At 39.0% G+C, this 18,255-nt stretch overlaps 1 protein-coding gene and 1 non-coding gene across 3 annotated transcripts; both read right to left on the minus strand.

Annotated features, from left to right (window-relative positions):
* Positions 1-837: 837 nt before the first annotated feature.
* trnaw-cca (transfer RNA tryptophan (anticodon CCA)) lies at positions 838-909 on the minus strand. The gene has a single exon. It is a non-coding gene; the product is annotated as a tRNA-Trp (tRNA).
* A 2,653-nt stretch (positions 910-3,562) lies between these two features.
* Positions 3,563-18,235, minus strand: cul2 (cullin 2). Of its 2 annotated transcripts, none has more exons than XM_085286315.1 (21): positions 18,042-18,235; positions 16,534-16,672; positions 16,077-16,179; positions 15,898-15,992; positions 13,353-13,458; positions 13,042-13,124; positions 11,267-11,363; positions 10,901-11,011; positions 9,875-10,037; positions 9,603-9,727; positions 7,985-8,092; positions 7,815-7,874; positions 7,591-7,719; positions 7,340-7,426; positions 7,078-7,230; positions 6,910-6,987; positions 6,755-6,821; positions 4,929-5,131; positions 4,724-4,825; positions 4,492-4,608; positions 3,563-4,260 (listed from the first exon to the last, which is right to left on the minus strand). In XM_085286315.1, the coding sequence occupies exons 2-21, from the start codon at positions 16,650-16,652 to the stop codon at positions 4,129-4,131; spliced, it is 2,238 nt and encodes a 745-aa protein (XP_085142441.1). In that variant the 5' UTR covers positions 16,653-16,672; positions 18,042-18,235; the 3' UTR covers positions 3,563-4,128. The 2 variants fall into 2 exon arrangements, with proteins under 2 accessions (XP_085142441.1, XP_085142440.1); XM_085286314.1 differs by lacking the exon at positions 18,042-18,235 and adding an exon at positions 17,629-17,784.
* Positions 18,236-18,255: the final 20 nt, after the last annotated feature.

Raw genomic sequence — 18,255 nt, forward strand, 5'->3', positions numbered from 1 at the left:
TTTTGTTTATGGGATTTTCCAGAGCCTGTCAGAGCACATTGTAACTTGATCTCTGAAATCAAATGTGTTTATTTGCACATGTTGCGCTGATCATTCAAAAGGGCCTAGTTTCTGAATGGAACATTTAAACAAGACCTACAAGTCAAACAAAAAGATGGAGGTAGCGAGTGGGAATGTTTTTTTTGCTTTGTTTTGTAGGTAAAACACACCATTTTTTCTTCAAAGATTTAGCGCTCTCTCATGAATAACAGTGTCAAGGGAGACAATGCTTCGGCACCGAAGGACCTGCTCTGAGATAAACACAGTTTATGGTAACAAAGTTAACGACTGGGGCTGGGTGACTTGTCATATTCATTAAATCTGAATATGTCCCTCATAAGAACTGTTTTGACCCAGTTCTTCATCTTTTTTAAGTGCAGGGTGTTGTGCCAGATTGAACCCTCCTGCAGAGTAGCCCTGTACAGTAGACTAGCTGCTAAACCAGTCTTCAACAGACTGCTTCTTCACATCAAGAGCTAACAAAAATGCCGCTATTGTTAAAAAAAACTCCGTATTTGTTGTTCTTGACTGTTTTTACCTGAAAAGCACTTTGACCTGTTTATAAACGCCGTGTGCCCATTTACATGTTCACCTCTGTTTGTTGTAAACTGTTTGCCTTGCTTGCTCTTATGCAGACCAACCTCAGAGGGTAGAGAGCCCCGAGATGAAGTTATTGTTAGACATGTAACGCCGACAAGCCAAACATCGATTTCCCTTTGACTTTCCTTGCTGCTGTTGTAGTTGAATTTTCTTAGCATTTATTCATGACGTGTGAGAGTCACGATTTTGAAAAAGCTATGACCCCGACGTGATTTGAACACGCAACCTTCTGATCTGGAGTCAGACGCGCTACCGTTGCGCCACGAGGTCTTCTACACTGTCACCACTATGAAAAGCCAACTACAAAGTCCTATATGTTCGTGTGGATCATACTAGCATTTTTATTTAAAATATTATGAAATATAGGCGCAAACACCTGACTTGTGTGAACGCTTCACTCACACGCAGAACACGCGGGGCAGCTGAATAACAGGCGCATTACAGGCGCCTCTACGGACACCGCTGCTGCTTTACTGACAAATTCCAATTTCTGTCATTAAAGCCTGCGTCAGCACCATGGACAGCTGTTACCACAGCGACCGCACCTCGCGTGCGGTAGTCGTTAAAAAAATATGGGCGTGATGAACGCGCATGCGCGAGTTACATTTAAACGATTTCGATCAACAAGACCGGTGAATTCTTTTGTCAACGTATATTTTTAAGTCATTCATTCATGTGTAAGCACCCGTACCTGTATCTTCAACATAAATTTATGCCCACTTTAAATAAAAACACATCACAAGGAAACGTCGTCCGTACATTTTTTATATTCTGGCATTAATTGAATCAATTGAGGGGATTACGAATGCTATAGATCAGAAACAGTATGCAGCTGGAGTATTTCTGGATCTCAAGAAAGCATTCGACACAATCAATCATGACATATTAATTAATAAACTGGAACGGTACGGGATCAGGGGGGTTGCAATGGGTGAAAAATTATTTAAGTGACAGGAAACAATTTGTGAAGCTGGGTGTCCATTCCTCATCATGCTTGGACATTGCTTGTGGTGTTCCACAAGGCTCTGTACTGGGTCCAAAATTATTTATTATTTATATAAATGATATTTGTAAGGCATCTGATATATTAAAATTAGTATTATTTGCAGATGACACAAATATTTTTTGTTCTGGGGGAATCTAAAGGAGCTGCTGGATACAATTACTTCAGAAATGTGCAAAATTAAAAAATGGTTTAACAGGAACAAACTATCGCTAAATCTAAGTAAAACTAAAATTATCTTATTTGGGAATTCCCTTAGAAATGCACAAGTGCAGATTCATGTAGATGGTGTGGAAATTGAAAGAGTACTTGAACATAAGTTTCTTGGTGTGATTATAGATGATAAATTAAACTGGAAGTCTCATATAAATCATATACATAACAAATTTTCAAGAAGTGTCTCAATCTTGAGTAAAGTAAAACACATTCTGGACCACAAATCACTCCACATTCTCTATTGTTCCCTGATTGCACCGTATTTGAATTACTGTGCAGAGGTTTGGGGCAATACTTACAAATGTTCGCTATCATCAATCTTTATATTACAAAAAAGGGCCATAAGGATAATCCATAAAACTGGTTACAGAGATCATACAAATCCACTATTCTTAAAATCAAAAATTCTAAAATTCACAGATCTGGTTCATTTTCTCACAGCACAAATTATATATAAAGCAATAAATAACCTGCTTCCTGACAATATTCTAAAAAATTTTTCTAAAAGGGAACGGGGATACAATTTGAGGGGGGAATTAAATTTAAAACATCCTCGTATCCGTACAACATTTAAAAGTTTTTGCATCTCTGTGTGTGGAGTGACGCTGTGGAACAGACTAAGTAAAGATATGAAGCAATGTCCAAGCATGGCGCAGTTTAAAAAGCGGTTTAAGGATATGGTTTTTACAGGGTACAGGGAAAAGGTAGAGATTTGATAGGGTGTTCTTGTCTAATATTTTCATGTGTGTGCGCGTGCACGGGTATCTTGGTATGGGTATATATATATATATATATTTGTAGGTTGTGTATCCTTGAGGTGTTAATGGGGTTATTGTAAATGTGTATATGTGCGTATGTGTATATACGTATGTATGGATAGATAGAAACATATATGTATATATATAAAAAAAAATAAAAAAAATTACACATAACATATAATGTAATTGCAAGGAGGTATTTCTGTAGTCTATTGATACTAGATAGTGGAAAAGGGGTGGGATTAAATAAGCTTATGCTTCTTCCTGCTCCTTTTTGAACATGAACGTTATTTGGAGTTGTGGTTGCTCGTTTTCCTTTTGTTTTGCTTTGTTCATTTGTCTCTTTTAATTCTATTTTGTTGTACTTTTTCAACATGTTCAAAATAAAGTTTCAATCAATCAATCAATCAATTCCACAGGTGCGATTAATGAAAAGAATCTATTTCAGGTTCCCAGCATTTTACATGCCAACACGTGGTTTTCTGGGCTATTGTTAATACTGCAAGTGATAACTTGCTTGTGTTCTTTTCTTTTTCCCTTTATTTAGTTAGGAAGTGAAACTCTTGAGATTAAGAATCTCTTTTGTGATTATAAACACAGAAAAGGTCTGTTCCTGTCTGTACAAGCCACCTGTCTCATATGGGAAAGCTCTGTTTCCAGCTCCTATCCTCGTGATCCTATCCTCACTTTTCATCTGATTGCCACCTTTCAACCCTTATCAGTTCATCATATTAATGTCAAATCACTACTCGCAGCTGCTTGACACACAGATAAGAAACATGGCAGGCTTCCTTTCCAGTGTTTTTGTGATATATTGATGATCTGCATATTTCTGGCAGCTGATCCGAATAGTGTGTTTACAGTGTGTACACAACTACAACAAGAAAACATTGCCTGTAATGATTATATCTATCCCCCTCACTGAAATGGAAACACTACACAAACCTTTACATAAACCCATCTGTGTTTTTTATTCATTTATTTGACAAGCAGCAGGATCATGTTTGTCTTTATATTTGAAAGTAGATACAATAATCAGTATAACATTTTATTACAATGTTTTCCTAACTTTAATACATTTAACAAAGAAAAAAAATAAACACACAACAACGGCAAATGTGAGAAAAGAAAGCATTTTCTTTTAAAAGTGTCTCCAATTTTTTCTTTTTTCCTTTATTTTCTGTTGTAGTTTATCAGCTCTCCGCTCTCAAACAGCTACAGGCATTCTCTTTGACGCACACGTGCGTGGCACTGGTGATGTTGTAAACAGCTTAAAAATCAGAAAGTGGGCAGGGTTCGGGAGGAGAGCCTTATGAGTGATGATGACGTGACACGATGACTTTTCTTCTTTTCAAAGATGGAGGCACCGGTTTCGCTTTATTTTGCTGCACGGGGATCGGAGCAGACAGTCCAAAACCAAATGAATGAAGGAATCCGTTTCGTGTTTTAAACCTGTTATCAGTCAGTCAGTCAGTCACAGGGGCGGGTGTTTCTGTGGCTCGACTCTTCTGCTTATGCAACGTAGCTGTACTCATCTGCCGAGGTCTGGCTTCGCTCGATGTACTGCTTGTCGATGAGCACCTCGATGCACTTCTTGATCATGCTGATACTGGGGTTGAACCTGGCTTTGGACTGATTAATGACCTGGACACATGAAGTTTCATATGTAAGCAGAAATATAGATGATCTCATAACAGGTAACCATTTAAAAACACTTATGCACATGCTAAATTTACTCCTCGGGCTTCCAACAGCCCTTCATTGCGAGCATCAATTCATTCAATCCAAGTAAATCCCTCTGACATTGACCTCAAAGACTTGTTGGCACGTACGTTTCTTTCTATCAACCTATTTGAGACAAAAGCTTCTGCTCACCTCCTGGATGAGGGCATTGTGCCGGAGCACCTTGCGGGCTTTCATGATTCTCACTATAGCAGCTTGTAAATACATTTTGCGGTCCTCGTCGACAGCGCTCCTCGTCTGCTCCATCTCCTAAACATGAGACAATTCAGGGGGCACGTTTTTAAATGTCAAACACACATGTATATACACTGCTCAGTTATCTTATAACAAAGCACAGAGACAGATCAAAATCTATTTGCCTGACCTGTGGTGTGTCTTTCTGCATTGACGTTGTGATCTTGAACTTAGTCCTTTTACTAGTGAAACTCATATTTAGTGAAAACGTCGACTCGGTTTCAATCTCCTCCTGTGAGAAGAGGGAAAGGATTCTGAATTTAAAACACTCTTGGTGCTTAATGGAATATTAGCTGAGCTTTGGGATCCACGTGATCCCACATGAAAGCTGACACCTTTTGTGAGTCGTGGTTGAGCATTTTGACGTCCAGCAGGGACTTTATTGTTTTCTGTAGCTCCTTCTCATTCATCTGCGTGCCATCCTGCAGCTCCTTATAGGTCACTGTTTGGCTGTTGTTGAAGGCCAGCAGCACAGCCATCTGGTAGGTGGTCACCATGGCAACGTAGGGCTTGGATAGATAGTTCATCTTTACTTCACCTGTGCAGGAAACAAATTACATTTGCATTTGTCAGTTAGCATGAGTCCAGCTCGCTGCTTGTTACTACCTTCATTCACCTCCGTGCATGCTTGTCCTGCATCCTCAACTGCTTATCTCACTAGAAGTTTGTTTTGAAGATTTCGCCAAACCATAATCATGCAACTTCTGGCATGAGACACCCATTTGCAGGTCCCATCTTAGTCTGCTCAAACTGATCTCATGGTACCACAAATGATGAAAATAAAGTCTACATGTGTTAAACGGGCTTTTTAACTGCACACTGGACAAAACCGAAACACGTCCTCAGCACAAACACAGGTCCGTCGACCTTACAGTGAGTGCAGAACCAGACTTATGGGATTCAACTTTAATCTCAAAATGCTAAGAAGAGCTAAAGTTTGATGTGTAAAATTTGATGTGTAAAGTTTAATATGTTCTTCAGAGATTATTACATACCACAAACGTCTCTCAAGTGGAGAGTGATAACTTTAAAATGATTATCCATCATCTTGACCCAGAATGGGTCATGGTCTGAGAGCATATGGAACCTGTCTGAAGTGAACTCTTGTTGAATAACTGATAAATCTGTTTACTGATGTCTGTATGGGTGTGTTCCTGTGACTATACAGCAATCAGGCATAACATTATGAGCACTAATAGGTGAGGTGAGTAACACTGATTTTCTCTTCATCATAGCACCTGCTAGTGGGTGGGGTATATTAGGAAACAAGTGAACATTTTGTCCTCAGGGTTGATGTTTTACAAGTGGTCCAAGGAATAAACAATAGTGAACCAGAGACAGAATCAAGGGTGGCCAAGGCTCATTGATGCAAGTGGTGAGCCAAGGCTGGTTGTGTGGTCCGATCCAATAGATGAGCTACTGTCGCTCAAATTATCAGTTCAAGAATGGTTTGTGGAGCACAACAACGAGTTTGAGATGTTGGCTTGGCCCAGATCTCAATCCAATCGAGCATTCGCGGGATGTGCTGGACAAACAAGTCAGATTCAATGAGGCCCCACCTCACAACTTACAGGACTTAAAGGATCTGTTGCTAACATCTTGGTGCAGATACCACAGCACACCTTCAGGGATCTAGTAGAGTCTATGTCTCGATAGGTTAGAGCTGTTTTTGCATCAAAAAGGGGACTAAGGTGACACAATATTAGGCAGGTGAGCATAATGTTGTGCCTGATGAGCGTACACAGGATGTAACTTTACTTTATATTACCTGTCAAAATATAGGAGCCAATTCACTAAACTCTGGCTTCAAGGATTATTTGTCACCTAATGTACAATCAAATCACTGCTATGTGACAACTGTGGCTTGTTCTGCAAAGGTTAAAGGGATGTTTTCATGTAACAGTGACTCATGTTTGACGGAATCACTTTAATAGATTGAAAAAGAAAGTAAAGTTACAGATTCCGTGCACGATCCTAATGATGTATGCATCATTTTCACACATGCATGTCCCACTTCCAGGGAAACAAATCTCTGACATACAAAAACATATAGTTCGGTCCTTCATAACAGTACTCCCGTTTCTGTTACGCTTCCTGTTTGTGCTGAAAATGGTGCCTTGTTATACTCGCATCTTGCATAATTCTTGTGTATTTGTGTTACCTGTGCAGAGATAGTGCAGCCAGGTCAACTTTCTCCCACTGAAGTGCTGATTATAGAACAACTCAAACTGAAAAGGGAAGGTGAAAACAAGGTTAGTCCAACAATGTGCTCCTTTGATCAGCATCACTCTTTGAGTATTATGCAGCGCTCCTCACCATCTGCACGCTCTTCTCTAGTTCTTGAGGGATGGCAAATGTGGAGGAGGGGACGTGTGTGAGAGGCCAGGCTCCAGCCTGCCAAGCGAGAGCATACACCACAACATTACAGATTAAAATGTGGGACACAGGCTAAAGTTTCATTGTGAAGCATTTGTGTTTACTGACCTGTAATACATAGATCTGGAAGCTGATTCCCAGGTCCACCACTGTCTCCTGTGTCTTGATGAAATTGTTGAACTTGTTGTTGAGGTCAGCACTCACGCTCATGTCTGTGTACATTCTGTGGAGTTTGCTGGTGAACTCATAGCCACAAGCTTGCTGCAGGGTAAGAAGTAGTATGAGCAGAGGTGCAGTAAAGAAGGTAAATGAGAAGCAAAACAGAGAACCTTAGGTGTCTCATACATCACAAGTCCAGCTGTGGATTTACCTTAAGTTTGTTGATCATGGCTTCTTCTGAATCCATTGACAACGATAAACCATGTATTAACCGCTTTGCTAGCATTCTAGCGTAAAACTGTAGAAAAGGAAAAAAAAAAGAGAGACAAACAATGTATATTTTGGGACAACTGAAGATATTAAAATGAACACCACTATTTTCAGCTCAAAATCAAACTTCAGGGCTGAGTTGTTATGTCAAAATGTGTTTTTTTCTCCTTTTCTAATACGCCTTCTTGTTACCTTTTGAAAAATGTCCTTGTCATCTATGTACTTGAACACTGTGATGAAGCTGGTCAGCTTGTCCTCCACTTCATTTTCTGTCATTCCTTTAGCAGACTTTTTCAGTAGATTGTCACAGTATTTCGCCAGCTGGACAGAAACACAAGGAGGGACATGACCTGGTCAAGGCATGGGGTACAGCACTGCGTGATGCTCTGTGTGTGTGTGTCTGTGTGCGTACTCACGAGTTCAGGGGCTTTGCAGATGGACTTGGGCTCCCTGAAGTTAACCACAGACGTCAAAGCCTGAGAAAGAGACATCAAATAAACACTGGCTGTCAAATGACTTGAATTGTGAGAGAAATTAAAATAAACACACACTTGTACATTCAATAAGACCGTGAGGAGTTTGATACCTTATCGAGGGCACTCATGAAGTGCTGATCTCCATTTAGAACTGTGTTAATGAGCTGAACAAATTTACTGTGAACTTCTAGCACTGACTCCACAAACAGGGTTGGCATCTAGGGAGGGGTAGCAGGAGAAAGACAAAGCAGTATAAGTAACAGACATTTTTAACGATAGAGAAAAAACAAACAAAAAATGCTAAAAACAATGGACAGCTAAAAATGTAAACGTAATTAAATTATTTGAGGGAAAAAGTGGGATCATGTATGTCAACTTATCAAATTATCATCATTTGCAATAATATTGATACCAACAGTGCCATCTTAGCCTCTTCCAGCACAACTTCACACAGCACTGCTACAGTCAGGCACAGATCCTCCGCTCACTAACAGCTAAAGTAGTTAAAATTCAAAAAACACTGATCGACAGTTCCAGAGGTCTGTAAAGCTCCTGTTTCGACAACACTGAATTAGTTAACAGTTAGTTAAATAGTTAGCACAAATGTTAACTTGGCCAGCTCACATGTTAAAATTAGCCATTTAACTATTACTAATTACTTGACAGTCACGTTAGCCACTTGTTATCATTAACGTAGAAACAAATAGACCACAGTTAGATACAAGATAAATAATTATTGCAGGTTGAAGGGGTCAAAGATTGAATATTGAGCTGTGACAGAAAGGATTACAGACACATTAAGAACCAGGCGGGTTGCTGGCTGTGCAGAGCAGCGGGGCAACTGTAGCTGAACTGAGCAGAGAGCCCAGAGTGTGGAGAAATAATCCGAGCAAATAAAGAGAGAAACCGGAGCAGGGCAGCCAAATCGGATGGTTTCAGTGCTAAAGAGCAGAGCTGAGGATGTAAAGAGCTGTGGACTGAGGTGGAGCAGTGTGAACAGAGAACTTACAGTCAGATACTGACAAGATGACAAACTTGAACTTTTCTACTTTCACAATAATTTATTAAAATGTGTTTCTTATGTTTTTGTAGCCAGCTTTAAAATTCTTCGTTGTTTTATCATAACAAAGATCACACTTTATTCAAAGCTCACTTTTACAGAATGTTCAAACTGGTACTGGTATGGAGATTGAAATCCTAGTATTGTAAAACACTTATGCCATCGTACATATTAGTGACAATCTGGTTACTAACAAGTCAGATATACAATTTAACTGAACTTTAAGGCGACGAGCTTACTGTACTTTAAACCAAAGCATTTTTAAGCATGCAGTTTCTCATTGGAATGTCTTAGCTAATTACAGCGCTTCAGCTTTCATTTGCATAACACGCTTCAACCTCAGCATGTGTAGTTTTCAGTTTGAGGGTTTTAGTTTTGTTTATATACTTGATTCTTTACCTCATAAATAATGCAACAGTCCTTGGTGATCTGGTAATTTGCCATTGGTTAAGGTAATTCCTAAAGAAACATCTAAAGGTACATCCACAGAGGAAGAGATGGTTGACCACTACCAGGTATTCCAGACTAGTTTTCCTCTGATGCACTTTCCAATTTTTTTTTTTTTACATGTCAATCAACTCCCTCTTTGCTGTCATTGGCAATTGCTTAGGTGTGTTGTATGTACAAGTAGAGACAGGCATACGAATGTAGACAGGTGTAATACTAACATTTTCCTGAGAGAGGTTACTGGTTCCTCGGATACCCTCATTGTGGATATGGACTTGCAACTCCTGGATCATATGCGGCAACCCATTAGACACGGCCCGTAACAGGGTGTACATGTTGGCCATGTCTGGACAAAATGACACAACGTTTCACATTACACAGATTTTCACATTAGAAGTGCGTACTTTGTGAGAGTGTATATAATTAATTTGGTGATAAACACTGTCTTCGAGCCATAAAACAAAACAAACAAAAAAACCACAAGCGGACGAACCATCTTTCTTCTCCTGCCGAATGATGTTCTGGCACTCCCCGTGTAGGAACTGCAGATGATCTGCCACCATCCTCTGCTGGCATTCATGGATGACTTTGGCGTAGGAGCTGGGGTGCAGGTACTTCCGACATCTCACTTCTTCATCTTTCAACCGTGCTAACACCTGCCACAAAAGAAAGATGTGATCAAAAGGGCAGGTAGCTTGGTTTCAAATCAAATACAGAAGAAATCATTTGTAGGTCCATGATTATCAGCACTTTAAAAAAGGAGATGGGTTTTATACCTGTACACCGTTATATTTTACAGGAAAAAAATAAATATACACCTATACACTTAATGGCAAAACAAACATCTTAATCTGAAACACTCCTTAAAAGACGTTATAAAGCTCTTTCAGGAAACACGTAGCCGATAACAAAGAAGGACAAACAACACTTTTTCCTACACATAGTTGTAAACTGGGTCAGATAAGGAAGCACAAGAACACTATAGTACTATAGAGTCTGCTGCTGCTCTTTCGCAGTCATATCATATATTGATCTATCAAATGGGAATGCTTGACCTTGATGATGACCCTGTTTACAGGCTCAAGGGACAAACGTACAGCATAAATGTGATTACTGCAGTGACTAAGTGACAGAGAAATGGTGTCATGGTAGCAGACATGGCCCAGGAAATCCTGTTATCAGCTTTAGCGATTTAATGATATAGCTAATATTCACATTAAAACTCTTATGTCACCACACTGACAGGAACTGATGAGTTGATATGAATAACCTGTGGATGGTGGTGCACACACATACACGCAATCATTCACAGAAAGATGCAGTGATAGTCATTAGAAATCCAAGAGTGACTAAAACCAAACCAACTGAGCTTCATTTTGACTTCTTAAACACAAGAAAGCTCAACAATATCAAGACGTTTAAAGCGATGCTCAACTACAGGAGCTTGTTCGCTCATGTTCATCCTGGAACACATCCAGCGTTCACATACTTTTACTATCTGTTGTCCATCTTAGCTTACCTTCTCCATATACTGTGAACAGTTGGATTCCTGCAGTAGATTGGAGGCTTCCTGTTTGTAATACTCTCCTGTTTTGGTCAGAAATGGCCCTTCAAAGATTTCCTGATAAAACTGCAGCATAGGAAGAGAACGTGGCATGCACAGGAGTTATCGTTTAATATGTATACACTGGTCTATGTAAAAGGCTGCTTCGTACTCCATGAAACACAAAACTAGTGGTATTCATGGCTGTGAAAGTTGGCTACATTGTTCGTATGGCGCAGAAAATATGAATCCTAAAAAACCCCCCACAAAAACAAACAAACAAAAAAATCCCAAAACAAAACTGTAGGAATTGGATGGCTGAGCTGTTATTTGTTGCCTCACCTTTAGTGGAAACTTCTTCTTGTACTGTTCAACATGAACAAAGGAGTTGATGACCCCATGGATTACTTTCTGGTTGGGATTCTCACCACAACGATCACTGTCAGAGAAGGGGAAGGTTTTTTGAAATGTTTAACTAAATTGCCTTGAGCTAAAATTAGCAGATCTCATTTTTTTCCCTTAGCATATGGTAAATAGTTCATAAAGATCATGGATCCAGACTAAGGATGCCAATCCAGTACTTGAGTTTTTTTCTTTTCTTAGTGAGGTAGAGTTGCTCATTTCAGTTTAGTTTATATTATTATTGAAATGTTTAGTGTCCATGTTAGTTTTAGTCATCTGTTTAATCGTTAAAACATGGAGGGTATTTTTAAGGGGAAAGACTTATGAAACACGGAACAAGTATTACAACACTAACAAAACTATGTGAAAGCAACTGACTCATGCAGCTGTGGCCAGAAGTTTACCTACACTCACCATGAGCATGAATGTCATGGCAATTTGGGGCTTTTAATGATTTCTTCGAAGAGTTCATTTTCCAGGATGGAATGACTGTACATCTTTAATGACTTTCAAAACTAAGAGTTGCACAAGTTTGGATTAATTTGGGATTTTCTCTAATTCACACATGGTGGAAAATATCCACACATTCACTTAAATCTTTCATTTAATGGTGCCGTGCTTTCTAGTTAGCGATTGAGTACAACTGACTAGAACGTGTCGTTTTTCCTTCTTTCTTTCTCAGACTGCTGGCTTATTTTTGGTTCCTCGGGTATTTAAAAGTAGAATGAGAGGCAGAGTCTTCCCTCTTCTGTGGAACCAGCTCCCAGTTTGAATTCGGGAGACAGACACTCCCTTTGCTTTTAAAATTAAACTTAAAACTTTCTGTTTTGATAATGCTTACAGTTAGGGCTGGATAAGGTGACCCTGAACCCTCCCTTAGATGCTTGAGGCTTCCCATGATGCACTGCATTTCTTCTTCACTCAAATCTTTTCATTTTCCATGTGTTTATGCACCACTCTGCCTGTCTTTTGTCCCATCTCCCTCCCTTTACCCCCAACTAGTCATGGCAGATGGCTGCCCCTCCCTGAGCTTGGTTCTGTCTTAAGTTTCTTCCAGTTAAAAGAGAGTTTCTCCATTTCCCACTGTTGAGGGTTTTCACTGTATTATTGTAGATCTTTACCTTACAACATAAAGGGCACTGAGGCACCAGAGGAATATAATTGAACTGATATGAAATAAAAAGCCGGGACTGTGCCAGGAAACAAACAAGCTGAAATGAACTCTCTGAATTCTGCCAAAGAGAGTGATCAGAATCCAGCCAGAATCACGTCAGAAGCTTGGTAATGTTGCTGACAGCTACCAAAAGCATCTGGCTGAGGTGCAACTTGCTGAGGGACATTTACCTAATATTAGTGCAGGTTTGTGTATTTCAGCCTGCAGGTATATTTTGGAGAAAATCCTAAATAAAATCAAACTAGTGCACCCAGTTCTTATTGGTTTTATAAGTCAGTAAACATGTATGCCTTACAATGCTTCAATAAAAGACTGTCATTAAAGATTCGCACTTAAATCTTCTCAGGCATATTGTGCTGACACATTTTACAAACTTCCCCAAAAGACAGTTACTCTATATAGGGACTGGAAGACAGCCACTACAGTAACTGAACTCAAGGCCAAATGATGGAATAGATGACAGCAAAAATATTTACAGACTGTTTTTGGCAAAAAAAGAAAAGAAAAGAAATTTTTAGAAAAGAAATTAGAATAAACATACTTTTTGATTTCATTTAGCAACATCCGGATGAGGACAGCCTGAAGAGGCTCGATCATTAGCTTCCTCCACATATCTAATGCCAACTGCAAAGAAAAACAAAAAGACAGCATATTAGTTCTGCTTCAGCACAGACAAATCCTACATCTAGAAGGGTAGTGAAAGGAGAAATGTAGGCCTATGCAACAGAACACTGATACTGAATCCTGCCAATCTGTCCATTATAAGCACTCCCCTTATCTCCATCTAATATAATCCCAGCACCCATTGAAAAATAGATGTGCAGCAAAGGTTTTTATGCCAATGCTTAGTACCTCTCCGATCTCCATAAGCGGCTCATTCATGTCCACTCCCCCGTAGCCATACTGCAGGTCAGCTTCTGTTAGTTTGTTCTTCTTGATGAACTGAGTGTTGAGGTACCTGAACAATGTGGGGAGATATTCAAGATGTTTAAAGCATCGCAAAGATTGGAAGGAGGAATAAACACAGGCCTCATGTTTTCTGAAGAAACACTAAAATGCTGCTGACAAATGCATCCTGTTTTCATTCACTCATAGACGCTGTGTGTTACTGGTATTGTTTGGTTAACCTCTTGGTTGCTCACTCTGTGGTTATTTATCTCAAAATTAATGAGTGAAACACAATATCCAGACAGTAATCAATGCTCCCATTATATTTTGTAAAAGCTTTTTTTAGTCTAGTTGCACTTTCATTATTTATTATTTACGAAAATAATGACAAGAAAATGATTTTAAAAAGGTTATCAACACTAGTCAAACACATTAATAATGCTTGGTGGTCTCACATAACAGGATATGCTCAGAAAGATTTGTTTATCTTTGGATCTGTTAACCAACATTCACAGTGATGAAGTTTAAGAAATCCAGATCCTCTGGCAGTGTCCACTGCCCTTTACATTGCAGAAACTGAAGCTGAGCTTCATTTACTTGTTCAGCCAATTTGCTCTGACTGAAAAACACAAAAAAACAAACAAAGAAAAGAACTGAAAAACTGTAGATTAAGTAATTAAACTACAATCAAAGCAGCAATAGTACTTTGTGTAGTCAAAAGTTTTTGAATTTTTCCACAATTTGTTCAAAATTGTTTTGGGGGAATGTTAAAATATTAACAAAGCGTTGGTCTTTTTAATGTGCCTATTCACATTTTCAATACCCAACTGTATCATCTACTCTTACTGGTAGCAGTTTATAACAGATACATTTGAGTACTGAGCAAAAATGAGTTTGCCCTTGTGTTCTGTAATGTCTATGAGAAGAACAAGATAACAGTAAATGAGTCAGTAATAGTCCAGAGTTAACACTTACATCAGTGGAAAAGTTTTATTTATTTACCAAGTAGTACCAAACACTGCTACAAGGACGTCTCAGTTTGTAGTACAACTAATTTATATGACAGATAATCAAATTCTGAATGCATTTGCTATTAGGGAGGATTCATATGTATACGCTGCTTCAGGGAAATTACTCACCATAATGTTCATTTCTTATTAATTTTGATGTAAATCGATAAGCTGGACAAGCAGCTACAACACTCTTTCATTACTCAAAATGATTTGACTAGCTGGCCACAAGCACTTGAAGTGCTGAACTTTAATTAACGTTTCAGCACTAGTGAAGCCACAAGTCAGTCAGGAAGCTGAATGGGAGGAAGGAGGATTGTAGCCTGAGTTGTGTACAAATGAATGAATCCTTAGTATTTGACAAACAAAGCAAAAACTGAGTTAGCACAGCAGGACAACTTCCAGACAAACTGACAACTGCTTTCAAGCTCTAATCCATGATGGCTAATTTAGTCCACCTTAAATAGCGCACAGCTATTATATTATATTTCACAGCTGTGCAGCCTGCCTGTGACATTCAGCCTGTTTTCTCTCATTCACTCTGACTGTAAGTCAACCTGCCAATATACCAGCTAGTGTTGAGTACCAGTAACTGCTGGAGAGCAGAACTGTAGAAATAAAATAGTCATTATTGCTGTTGTTGTTCTTTTTTTATATATATTTTGGGGCATTTTTTGTTCCTTTGATTATAACAGGATAGTTCAGAATTGCCAGGAAAGCTGAGAAAGAGAGAGAGGATAAGAAGACGCACAGCAAATGGCCTGAGGTGGATTTGAACCCAGAACTCTGCAGCAGTCTTACAGCTCATCAGTCGCCTGCTCAATCCAGCAAGCTAAACTTACAAGTTAACAAAGTCTGTTCTGATTCAGTCCAAACTGAACGCAACTACACATGTATTTCACAAATTGATGTGTTAAGAATAATAAGCATCTCTCTTCGATGCTAACAACTGAAGAAATTCACTACTAAAGCCAAGCGCCTTACTTTCTTCTCTCTTGCTTGGACCGACATAAATTACAAAAGCATATGTATGCACAGGGAGTCTGGTGGGTAGCACGCATAAAAATAGATCTAAGAGCTCTACAAGGGAATATTGATTTAGAGTGAATAAAGACACACCGAAAGCCTCTTGGCACCTCACACAACGACATTCAAAGTAATATTTTAAGGGACAAACTAAAGGCAGGAATACTGAGCCTTGTAAAGGAACAGAATTAGTACACTTTGCATTAAGGAACGCTAAACAAACAAGTGGACTTGACAAACACAGAAGCCTGGGTGAACTCATGCCTTCAGTTAAAAGTGAATGTGAAACACCGACTACAGACATGCTTATGGTTTGAATCAGGCAACCTCAAACAACAGAGGCTATACAAACATTTTGTTTATAGATAAAAAGAAAAAAAGGCTGGAGTAAATTGTGTAAATCAACTCTGTGACTCACTGATATCAAATTGAAACACTGAAATTACAGACACACAAAAAAGCAGAAATGTTACCTGTACAAGCAGTCCATGTAGTCGGCTCCTTTACTGTACTCATCCCAGTATCTGTGGTACATCACTAAAACCTTCTCCTCTGATTCCAGAACTTTCTGAAATACACACATAAGCGTGGCAGCTTTAGAGGAAATGCGATGTGATAAGCAAAGAAAAAGCACAGAAGAACTTTTGCTTACCTTGTACAACTGACGAACATGGTTCTCAAGAAAGATTTTGGTCTCTGTGTATAACTTTTCACCTAAAGGCTCTGGGTATGCAACACACAGGGCATAGATGTCACTGGTGACAATGTTCAGGAAGAATGTGAGGGATGTAAATATACACACATTTGCTATTAAAAATGAATAAACACAAATGTATTTTACAATGACAACAATGCTTTGGCAAATCTGTATTTACACTCAAACCCAGTGCTGAAACTTTTTTAAAAAATCTCATGTTGCAGGCTAAATTGGTTAAACATGAAGCGAGCTGGTAAAGTCTCAGATTAGTCTCAGATTTAGCCATTCTTATATTTTGCACAACTCTGTTGCTTGTGAAGCTCGCACACAAGAATTTCACTCACATGTACTGTATCAGTGTACCTGCACATGTGATGTGACAATAAAATTGATTTGATTTGATAAAGGATACGAGAACCTATCATTCCAAGTGGCTCTTTCCACATAGTCGAGCATCACCACAGCCTTGATTGTTGTCAGTAACTTGTTCCATGTCTCGTCAAAATTTACCATCCGTGGCTTTAAGGACATTGTACAGTTTCTCTTTTAGCCTAAGAGAACGACAGAAAAAAGCACATGAAAAGAGGAGTGTGCAAAGAGATTTTAAAAAGGAAGAAATAAGGGGCTTAGTTCCTGGCTTTCGTTTCTTCATTAATGATGCAACTGTGTACTGTGTATATGACAGTAACAGTCAACTCAGCCTCAGTAGCAATGGCAACATAAAAGAAATCATGGCAAGGTGTATTCTCTCGACTGTTTATTTTTACTTTCACATGAACCATAATACAAATACGAAAACAGCATTACTCTTAGGGCAAAATTTATATGTAGACAAACAAAAATGAGTGCAACACCATCAGCCTGTTCAGATCAGTTTGGCAGCAACAGATGAAATCAACAGAATAGACAAGTTCACTGTGTCATTATTAGCGGTCAAACTTGGTACGCACTGGTGTCAGCATCACGTAGCAGACATCCTTAAGCACGTTACCTAGCAATATTAGTACCAGCTTCTAGGGTGTGCGCCGGTACCATCACAGATTACATGACCAGAAGGTGAAACTGGGCCCAGTGTTATTTCTTGTCATTCATATCACTTAATTTCACGTCACAGAAAACACTACTACATCATCAGCCACTTCACATTTACAGATGTCCGACATACAAAACGAAGCATTATTAATAAACATTCCTCTCGTAGTCGCGCTTAACGTAGCTAAGTTAAGGTTACTAGCTAGCGGAATGCCAATCCCAAAATAGGATGGCGAGCTAAAAGGCTAACTAGCTTCTAGCAAGCTAACTTCTTCCTGCTCAAGTCCGCACAGTTTTGGTGAATCAGCTAGCAGTCGGCTAGCAGCAAGCTAACAGTAGCTCAGCTATCGCTAGCAAAACTGTCATCTTCTTCACAATTTTCCCACATTTACACTGACAGCTCGGCAGAACACGGTGCTGCTGTTAAACAAAACAGTTCACTAAGGTCGAGCGAGGACTCCTGGATAGTACTTACCTCTGTACAGTAATTACTTGTTATAAAACTCCGATTTCTCCGCTGTCACAGGCTTGATTTGTCTCACTTACAGGTCTTCCCTACCTCTTGGATTATACCATTTTGTTAGATGCCGATGTATTATCAAGATGGGTGATAGTCATAAAATATACTGTTACCATTCCCTGTGGTTACTTGTATTGAATAATAGTTTAATACTTTAAATAATTTATTCCAAATCTGTTTGTAATAAAAATAAACCCCTTAAATCAACATCACGAGAACACCCATTTAAAATGGTATCGCCCAAACTACGGCGACTGCTTAGGGATTGACCATCAAAAATGTCATATTCTTCATATTCTCTGGGTTATCATCGGAAATGTTTTGGTATTAGAAAACGTGTTTTTTTGTTTGTTTGTTTGTTTGTTTACCTTAGGTCTCACAAATATGCAGCACCTTTACCAGGCAGCTCAAGAGCCAAGCTCCAATTTCCCTCGAGATGAATAAAGTATGATCAATCAATCAATTCTCACAGTAAAAGCCGACACAAACCTGATAATTGTGGAAGAAAATTAATCAAATAAAACTTGTAAACTGTTTGAAAATGGCGTTCTCTTGCACTTGATAGGTTTACGATACTAACAG

The sequence above is a fragment of the Mchenga conophoros genome, linkage group LG9, assembly GCF_057382185.1.
Source record: "Mchenga conophoros isolate Kocher_MC1m ecotype Shallow Benthic linkage group LG9, M_conophoros_male_GT1.1, whole genome shotgun sequence".
NCBI lineage: Eukaryota > Metazoa > Chordata > Actinopteri > Cichliformes > Cichlidae > Mchenga > Mchenga conophoros.

Bases quoted from the DNA above. Each gene is read 5' to 3' on its own strand.
- cul2 (XM_085286315.1), bottom strand. From the start codon at position 16,652: ATGTCCTTAAAGCCACGGATGGTAAATTTTGACGAGACATGGAACAAG. The intron at 7,720-7,814 runs GTGAGTACGCAC...GTTTCTGTCCAG, and splicing joins TCTGCAAAGCCCCTGAACTC to CTGGCGAAATACTGTGACAA. The intron at 4,261-4,491 runs GTGAGCAGAAGC...TCATGTGTCCAG, and splicing joins ACAATGCCCTCATCCAGGAG to GTCATTAATCAGTCCAAAGC.